This window comes from Ceratosolen solmsi, unplaced genomic scaffold (genome assembly GCF_000503995.2).
Source record: "Ceratosolen solmsi marchali unplaced genomic scaffold, CerSol_1.0 scaffold23, whole genome shotgun sequence".
Classification (NCBI taxonomy): Eukaryota; Metazoa; Arthropoda; class Insecta; order Hymenoptera; family Agaonidae; genus Ceratosolen; species Ceratosolen solmsi.
The window spans coordinates 2,046,339-2,056,727 of NW_011948430.1; the positions used below are offsets into that span (position 1 = coordinate 2,046,339).

At 35.3% G+C, this 10,389-nt stretch overlaps 1 protein-coding gene across 1 annotated transcript in view; it reads right to left on the reverse strand.

Moving 5' to 3' along the window:
- The window catches only part of LOC105364099 (hormone receptor 4-like), a 28,129-nt gene that overhangs the window by 2,404 nt on the left and 15,336 nt on the right, over positions 1-10,389 (reverse strand). The window contains exons 3-5 of the mRNA XM_011501961.1: positions 4,686-5,152; positions 3,333-3,665; positions 2,973-3,170 (exon numbers count right to left, since the gene is read on the reverse strand). Coding sequence (XP_011500263.1) covers positions 2,973-3,170; positions 3,333-3,665; positions 4,686-5,152 — 998 coding nt within the window. The remainder of the gene's footprint in view (positions 1-2,972; positions 3,171-3,332; positions 3,666-4,685; positions 5,153-10,389) is intronic.

Below are 10,389 nucleotides of genomic sequence, written 5' to 3' on the forward strand. Positions count from 1 at the left end.
GAAGAGCGAGGCAAAATTAATAACAGAGTGAGACGAGCATCCCCTTGTTCGCGCCTCTTCGCTCGATTCTCCGGCTTGGCTTTCCATTAACAAAAATGATAACGAAACGAAACCATAGCAAGAGAGAGGGGAACGACAAAAACAATATAAAAAACCACAACAAACAAAAATGGGTGAACCGAGAGAGATAGATACAGATAGAGATAGATACAGATAGAGATAGAGAGAGAGAGAGAGAGAGAGAGAGAAATGGATGATGATGATGATGATGATGATGATGATAACGAGGACGAGGACGAGGACGAGGACGAGGAAGAGGAAGAGGAAGAGGAAGAGCGACGGATACTAACGGATAAAATAGTTTACATAACTCAAGATGGCCGATACGGGGCGTGGCTTGGAAATGTTCGAGGCTGTACGTGCACCACCATGTACGCAGAAAGGGCGAGATGGAGCAGGCGAGCGGGTGGAAAATCACCCGACCATTCAAGGAGAGCGCCGATGAGGGTGCGAGGAGAAAAGCCCGGGCTCGTACGTGTGCGAGAAAGGGGAAATTACTACGGTGGCGTACTATCATCGGTTGTACTACCTCGTTTTCCCACCCACGCATACACGCTCGTGATGCTGCACTTTAGGCGTGTACACGCGACTCGCTCGCCGGCGTTTCCTCCCCTTTACGCGTCGGCGCCTTATTGACACGAGCCCATGCGCCCAAAGTCAAAGGCATTGGTAACTTTTTAATATGGTGATTGGACACCGAGTGAGTGGACACATTCATCATACATCAAGGATTCACCAATCCTTTCGATTATTCCTTCGTACGCTTTATAGGGCACAAAGTTTTTTGCGTGATACTATATTTGCGATAAAGAGGATTTTTTTTTTTCAGATAAAAAGGGATTTTTTTTAGATAAAAAGGTCTAGGTGAGAGGGAAAAATATCTTTGGCGTAAATTTGATAAAGTTGACTGTGCCAAGTAAGAAAAGCTTTCTTTTTTCTTTTTTTTTTTTTTAGCGTAATAATCAGAAACTTAGGGTGAAAAAAATCTTTTTCTTTCATGTCCTAGTTTAGTGGGAATACATGTGAAATGGATCAGATATCATTTTCGATTTCTATTGAAATGTCTATTGAAATCCCAAATGGGAACGTAATATTGACGTGCTTAGAAAATATTCTAAAGTGTCTGTTATAATATACAAATTAATTGCTATAGGAATATGTATAAAAAATACAACTATACATTGTCGGAATTAAGGCGCATATGAACATAAAAATTCAATTTACAAATAGTATGATGTAATATTTAAAAATTGAGTGAAAAGTTTGATTAGATTTTTCGGAATTCGGAAAATTGTTAAGCTCCTAAAGGGAATCATAATTATTTTTCCTACGTTTCCTACGACCAAAGTATAATAGGCATAATAAGCGTATGTGACGTAAATCATTAAAATTTATTTAGATTCGGGTGATGCTTTGCAACTCGATACTTGCATGTTTTTCTAAATTTCGAAAACAATCCACTACTTATAGCTTGTAAAAGATATCCGACTGATAAAAATATTGTGTCTCAGGTGCTACAACTTGAATAGCCTTAATATATCGCTAAGAAAGAAATTTTGTTTTTTGTTTTTGTCTTTACTAAGACAATTAGTTTCTCTGAATGATCTGAACTTTCCATAAAAGACGTCCATTACATTATCTTATAATGCATGCAAAAAACATGATGCAACGTTCTATAATAATTAATTCCTATTATAAAATAAGATATCCTTCATGATGTTTCGAGCAAATTTGTCAAAGCAATTTTGAATAATTGGGAAATACTGAAAAATTTGGAAAGCTAATTTGAAAAATTGAATGCAATATGATCGGAATACTATTAGATCTCACGTGAAAAACATTGTATTAATGTATAGTGAAATAGCCTGTTTATTAGTTGTTAATGATAAATTTCAATTTAAGGACCGTTCTATGTATAACACATGAAATAGAAAAAATTTTGTCTCAAACATAAACGAGTGATGTTTTACGTGTACCAATGATTAATATGCATAAATTTATTAGAGATCATGTTTTTGTCTCGATAATAAATCGACTCGGGGTAATTTATTTTTTAAATTCTTAAGCCAGAGACAAAATTAATGCAATTATTATTACGAATTGCCAAAATTAAGAACACCAAGTTTTTCGATTCAAATCAACGTAAAAACTGCAAACTGAAGAATAACTGACGAGTGGCTAGATTAGATGAATAAATATGAATTTTCAAACGCATCTATCAAGCATAATTATTTTATTACGATATTTCTGCGTCATTATTTACGAATCTGTTGCTGTGTTTAATAAATTACACATTAATAAATTGAGCATAAGATTGTTGGGCTTGTAATTTTTTTTTTTTTTTTTTCACGGTAAAACGTATGTTCGAGGAGATGTTTAAATTAAAATTAGATAAATGTGCATAATAAGTACAATAACAATAATTTCCATCTGTTCGAAAAGCATTATCATTAATATGCCGGCTATGGAGGGAATTTGAGACGCTGAAATGTTTACACAATCGAGGTACGAAAAAAAAAAAAAAAAAAAAAAATGTAATTTAAAACCTGTTAGATTACAAAACTCCCATTGATGTCTTTGCCACTGGCTGTTTATTTTTGAAAGACCTTACGTCTCTCAACTCCTAGAACGTTCAAGGCAATCATGTGTCCAAGAAGAGTCGACCAGGTACGAAATCCGCAACAATCGACCCAATGAAATTTCGATTGTAAATGGCTTGGGTTGCGGGAGAGCCTTGAGAAGGTTGCGGAACCAGAATTGGACAGCCATGTCGGGTGTAAATTCGGGGGATAACGGGGAGGAAACGTTGGATTGGCGGGGCTCGACACCACCAAGAAAACTAACAAAGATCTCGGGTCGATAGGCATGCATCGACCGGGCGAAGGGCTAGTTCCGGGTAAGGCCAAGCGTACCTGCTGCATCTTTTCAAAGTCAAGACAGGGCCTGGGCAATCTGTGGGGCGGCCTGTGTCTCTTTCTGGGACTGCAAGCCCCGATCACGTCAAGATCCGCCATGTCCTGTTCATGTTGTTGTTGTTGTTGTTGTTGTTGTTGCTGCTGCTGCTGATGTAGATGATGGTGGTGTTGCTTGTGTTGTTGTTGTTGTTGTTGCTGCTGATGCTGATGGTGCTGTTGTAGCTGGATTTGCTGTTGCTGCTGCTGCTGCTGCTGCTGCTGTTGTTGTTGCTGCTGCTGTTGCTGTTGCTGCTTCTCCTGCTGCTGCTGCTGTTGCTGTTGCTGCTGTTGCTGTTGCTGCTGTTGCTGTTGCTGCTGCTGCTGCTGCTGCTGCTGCTGCTGCTGCTGCTGCTGCTGCTGCTGCTGCTCCTGCTGCTCCTGCTCATCTAGATTATGTTTGTGGCTGTGGTTGTGACTATGATGATGATGGTGATGGTGGTGGTGGTGATGATGGTGGTGATGGTGGTGGTGATCGAGGCTCGCGTGGGGCCTTGGCCGCGAACGGGGCCTGTGGTGGTGTGCGTGAGCCGAGGCGTGAAAGAGCTTCGGGGGCGGCGAGAGCGATCGCACCGGCTTATGGGCGTCCGTCGGTGGCGAGCTACGGAACTGCACCGGCTGGGAGATCGCCCGGCTGTAGCACAGGCCCTGGACCTAAACAGGTCAGTTGGCATAAAGTTAATAGGGATTTTATCGGCTGCAACGGAGTCACGGAGCTCTCGACACTCACTCTCATCGACAACAATGAAAGTTACTCTATTTTTCATGTACGTATGAATTTACGAGTACTCTCGATATTGTGGTATATGCAGTCGGTCGACTGATATCGGGAGTACAACTTGGTGATGCCGATATAGCGTAAACGGCTTGTTTTTATTTAATGATAAAGTCATAATGCGCGGCTGCTCGTTTGCGTTAAAAATTCATGACCATCGGTCATCGTGAGGATGACCTCCTCACTCGCGAGGAACTCCTAATTCTTAAGGTAGGAGAGCATCAATTAGATTATTTAATTATACTCGGTTGTTCTTCTGTGGAAAGAACGTACGTTCCGTTATAACGAGTGCTAATTCTCGAGTTAAATTACAATTATTAGTTCTTGTTTTTTCGGCCTTACGTGTTGCTCGCATTAATAATTGATTAAAATTTCGCTATGCTTAGTTGCATCGCTTTGGTATAGTAATAAGATCCGATGAAGATGTTGATAGCGCTTAGTGATGAAATGATCGATAAAAAATGTATAATAGAAGAACAACCGAATTAGTATGCGAGGATGAACGCAGACTTACGCGACGATGAATTATGTAATGCCTGCATTTAAATTTTTTTTTTTTTTTTTTTTTTTTTTAACGAGTACTTTAACAAGGTAAGGTAAAGAATAGGTAAAAAGGCAATTGTTCGTAAAACGAAAGCAAATATGTAAAATTCAATGCGAGAATACATTAACCGATAATGCACGCACGATATGGCTAACAAAATTTTACGTTTATTGGCGTTATTTGTACTTTAGAATTGTAGTTCGTGACGCATAAGTTTTGATGAATTACGACATTTGAGTTTCGCTCAAATTTATTTAAATTTATATGAGGAAAAGAGACAGCCGTAAATATTCCAATCCCAGGATCTTACGTCGTATTTGTAACAACTAGACTAACGATCATTGACATAGCTGACCTCCTCGTCGCTGGACCCGGAACCAGCCTCCCGTCCGGTTCGACTAACCGGCGCCGAATATACGGTGCCGGCGGCCTCTCCGTCGTCGGGCCTTTGCTGCTGAGTCTGTAGCTGCTGCTGTCCACAGCCGCTGTTCGCCTCGGACCATTTGCGCTTCTCCGGGGCAGCGCTGGGCCTCGAGGGTACGGGCGCCTGGGCGACGGTAGCCGCGGCTTCCGCGAATCTCGGCCCGTTTATCACCTCGAGCTCCTCCTCGGAGCTGTGCTGGTCGGTCTGGGCGAGCCTCAACAGGAAGTCGTACGACTGCTCGATCGGAGGTGTCTCCGTGCTGCTGCAACCGCTGCTGCTGCTCGCCGCCTGGTGCCTCAACCCGTAGATCGTCGTCGACGTAGGTGGCGACACCCCGAGGTCCGCGTCCGACGGTACCGCGCTGTCCCGGGCGGCCGCTTCCTCCAGACTGTCCATTGCTGCAACGTGAGAGAGGAGCGAGAGAACCGCGTTAAATTTGCCTTTCTCACTTTTGCCAATATATAGGTAAAACTTTTACGAAAAATGTCGATTGTGCAAATTATTGTATATTATTGTTGCGCGATAATGGCCGCAGCTCGTAATGAGCTACCGAGTAAGTAGAGACGCAGGCCTCTCTGACTATCGGAAAGCGCCATATTATAGAATATCAAGCACCGTCTTCAATACCGACGCTTGAGAAAAGTTTTTCTGGCACTTTTTCAAGTGTCAGCAGGCCTCGCTCTTAAGCTTAGTCCCTGTCACTTCACGCCATTCAATCATCATAAATTACGTTTTATCACTTTCGTAAAGCACACCATGATCCGATGGACAGGTGGCTATACTCCGGCAAATAATAAAACAAAATAAATATATTTTATTAACTTCGATTTCTAGTGTCTTATTTACCGGCCCTCGGGGCATTTGTTCCATAATTTCAAAACATAGATTATCCAAGGAAATAAACAAAATTATTATAAAAATAATGCTAGTTTCATTGTGAAATTAAGAAATTTATAAGCTTTTTTTATGCTTTCAATAGCTCAACCTTTCATCATAAATCTTATTAAATATTATCAACATTGCATTAAATATTATAAATCATGGGTATAAAAAAGCAACGCTTTGCCATAATTCTTTTAGAATCTATTTGCGTTGCGTATAATTATATATTTATATCGCTTGTGGAAAATTATGAATAGACAAATGTAATAATGCTTACCAATCATACTATTGTCGCCATATTAATTTAAAGTGATCAATGCAAAAATATAGCGACAAAAATTGTTCTGATAATATATAAATTCCGCATGTCACAAACACTGTAATTCGATAAATAATATTAAATTTATCTAAGCACATATTGTGATGTATGAACGTATATGCGTTTATGTATAGTGCAAATATATTTTTATAAAATTTTAGACTATTTACTTCAATTTTGTATTTCCTCAAATATAATGTAAAACACGTTCGTAAATAAAATCTCCTGACTTAAAAGATTAAAAACACATAATTACATAGAAAAAAAGCAAAAACAAAAAAAAAAAAAAAAAAAAAACAACAAATCAAATTTAAATTAATTAAAGTTGTTTAAACAAATATTTTTATGTAATTAAACTAGTATGAATAACTTTTTAAGAAAACTTAAAAGGTCATTAATAAAATAAAGCAGCAATAACGATTCTATAAAATTTCTTTTGGCTTCAGCTACAATAGAAAAAAAATTATAACCCTCGTATTTCAAAACCGGTTCAATATTTCCTGAGATGCAGTAAAACTACAGAGGCGTAGCAAATACGCAACGCATTTTTTTTGAAATCGCGTAGTTTTACTTCTAAGGACTTTTAGAACTTTATGCAATTATCTTTTAACCTTTCCTCTTATTTTTCGAAATCACATGTTCTTTACTATACTGCAAACATCTTCATATATTTACTGTTGAGCATAGCTTTACTTACACCCATATGAATGTATTTTTATTTAGATTTAAACTTTAAAATTTCAAATATTGAAATTAATACTAATAAAAATTATTAACCAAAAATGAATAACATAAATATTTAACTTAAAAAGAAAAAAAAAATCAAGATTTACGGTCCTATCAATAGCAGAACTACACTCAACTAAATAGATTTTTTATTTTAAATTTCTTAAATAATCCATCTGTTATTATTTATTTATAATTTTTAGAATTAGTAAATATGTATTAATGTCATATAGTAAAATAAAAAACAGTCATGACTTTATATTGATTATCGGTACTTTTTACGTATAGCAAATCAATTTTATCCTGTTTTTTTTTCTTTCAAAGGGTAAGTGATGTATATATATATATATATATATATATATATATAGAGAGAGAGGGAGAGAGAGAGAGAGAGAGAGTGTGAAAACAAAAATTAATTTATTCAATTCCAAAAGCTGTTTTATAAATTAAAGGTCTCCTTAAGGTACACTTATGCCTTAAAAAAGAAAATTTTACAATCACTATGTAATTCATCTGCTTTAAATATATAAAATAAATTTCATACTGCATATATAGTTTAACTATAGAGCAGATGTTGATTGTGATTCATTAAGATTCGTAATTTTGTAAAATTTTTTATTTAGCAAATAAAATATTTTTATTTACATTTTTAATATATTCAATTGGAACTCAATATGTTGAATTTTATATTAAAATTTATTTTCTAAACATTTTTTAATTTCCTATTTAATGATTTCAATGGTCACGCGAAGAATAAAGTATCATTATTAATATATACATATATATATATATATATATATATATATAAACGGATATCAAATAACATTATCTTTTATTTGAAATACTTTCAAGCAACTTTTGAAGAATGTTATTTTTCTCCTTTCTTTTACTTAGTTTTATTGAAAAATGGAGATAAAGATATAATTTTGTAAAGTTCAATTCCATTATAAATAAAAAATCTTTACTATTTTCCATCACTTGAACATTATTTTACATTGCATATCGAAACTTAATAGATACGGAAGCTAATTTTTGAAATATAAAAAAGAAATGATTGAGGTAAGCTAATAAAATTATGACAATTATTTGGAGTTAATCATTGTTAACAAAGTTTCCGAGACTATTTCTTGTTTTTTGCTTTTATTTGCTTTTACAATTTGATAAAATGTGTATCTATTGTAAATTTTACATATTATATCACGATGTCGATAAGTAAATTATTGACCCTATTTTTTTTTTTTTTTTTTTAGAATTGAAACGTATCTGTATGTATAATCTTAATTAAGAAATTTGAATATCGCATAACATGATTTCTTCATTATCATGATTGAAAAATATTTATAAATATAATGTATAAGATATTATATCGTATCAAAAGAATTATAATTCTATGTCCGATTATTTATAATCAGATTATCGTAACAAACAACATGTGAATTATTATAAAAATACATTTCCAGCATAAGACCTTATAACATTTGATCTAAATAACCAATATTACTTTGTAAATATTTTACCTATTTAATAACGTTTTTATCTTCCTAATGATTAGTGTACTATTATTATTGATCGTAAAACCAAGTAATAAACGAATAATTAGTATAAAGAGAGAGAGAGAGAGAGAGAGAGAAATATACAAATGGTCGGTAGTATTGTACTCGAACGCGAATAAAAATATCTTCCAAGTAAAATAAATTAATTCATCCAAGCCGAGCTTTCACGAATGACAGATTTCAATTGATGACAAGCAACGAGCATTAAACGAAATTCTCACTTCAAACGAAAATTCCAATTTTTTTTTTTTTTTTACCAAACGGTCTTTAAATCACTGTTATTTAATTTTCATAAAACCCGGGAAATTATTGTTTTAACGACATTTTAATTCCCATTGATAAAGCCTCGAATTCGCTATTTTTCACCAATTCCGTCCCGGATATTTCCGCATATCCTACTTCTCTGATTCAGTTTCGAATGATCTTTCAATCTTCCTTATTCTCTACATTTCGCTTTTCCATCTAAAAATCCTATTTCCTTCTCTTTTATTTTCGATTTTTGCTACGTACCCAGTCCATTTCAATGTGTGCTTTAATTATACTCTGAATATTGGATAAACCATAAAATAAATTTTTAAGTACTTTTAAATAGTTTATCGGCTGTGTATTTTAAATTGAAGTTTATGTTTGTTTTTTTTTTAATTATTATTATTATTATTATTAAAATTTTGTGGAAAGTAGATCAAATATATATTTTTGTAGTAAATATTTTATGAGCGGTCGAGTCAGCTCTATATTTTTTCAAAGCTTATAATTATACATATATACTTATAATATATACATTCAAAGCTTATAATTCATTATCATTTATCATTCATCAGAAAATTAAGATCTAATTTGAATAAAAAAAAAAAAAAAAAAAAAAACTGGAACAATATGATAACTCTCGACGTACATTATTTTTCTATTTTTGGAAAACCATAAGAGATATTTAAATTGGAAAATTTAAGATAATTTATTTCTAAGCAAGTAAAAAATGAAAATTGACGTATAACGGGCACGAGCAGCAAAATACTAACTCTTTATTCATAATAAATTTTTGAATTCGTAATTAAAGAATTCGTAAAAAATAAATGAATTCAATAATAATGCCGGACACCATTCTTTTGGTATAAAAATTCATTAAAACAGCTAATACCAATAGCGTGAAAAAAGTATTGACAATAATAATAAGCAATAGCTATATAAATACCTCCAAAGTCATAAAGATATATATATATATATATATATATATATATATATATATACATATATACATATATACATATATATTATATTGAAATAATGGAAAAGTCAACGTTGAATAATAGAGTTCTATCGTCTCGCAAGTGTATATAATTAAAATCGATTGCTCTCGCCCGCTTGACTTCTAATATTCAACAAATTCTCTGGAAAATTACAGGAAAGTTAATGATTAATCCAGTGCGAATAAGCAGCGTGAATATTGCATTTGACCAACTTATTCCATGAGAGTGCTCTAATAATTTTAATAACATTATTGTGCATTAAGTCGTAATGGAGAGTGAGAGCAGCGAAGGTAGCTCAGGCTCGATCTTAACGAGGCTCCAACCATTTTCATTTTCGCGCAAATCCATCCCCATAAAAAGCCGACCACGCAATTTTCCTGAAACAGTCGTCGGCTGTAAGGTTGGGATCCTCCTCTTATTAGTCTCTTATTTGCTAGACGGTGCGTAACAATATTACTCGCCATTATCACGCCAGGCTTACTCGAGCGTAACGAACAATCGGTAATTTGTGAAAGTAAGGAGTGCGAGATGTAAGGGAGGAGGTGCCGAAGTTGCTGGGCGCCAGACCCGCGGCGAAATCAAAGCTAAGGCGAATCCTTCTTCAATCGGCGACTCCATTATGTGACCTCGCCGACGTCAGCTGATCGATAGATGTCACTCCGCCGGCGCCTGGCGCTACTCGCCCGTGCAAAAACATTGGCCGCCATTGACTGCGCGCGCTGCATCCCGCGAGCTCGACGACGGACTCGATGAAGTTTGATACAGAAAGGGTGGTATGTGTGTGCGTGTGCGTGTGCGTGTTGGGCTGGGAGAGAGGAGGGTATTAGATGGGGTTCGATCGATTGTGTGTGGGGGGGGGGGAATCTGATTACATGGGTTTTAAAGAGGGAATATTTCGGTTGGGGAGG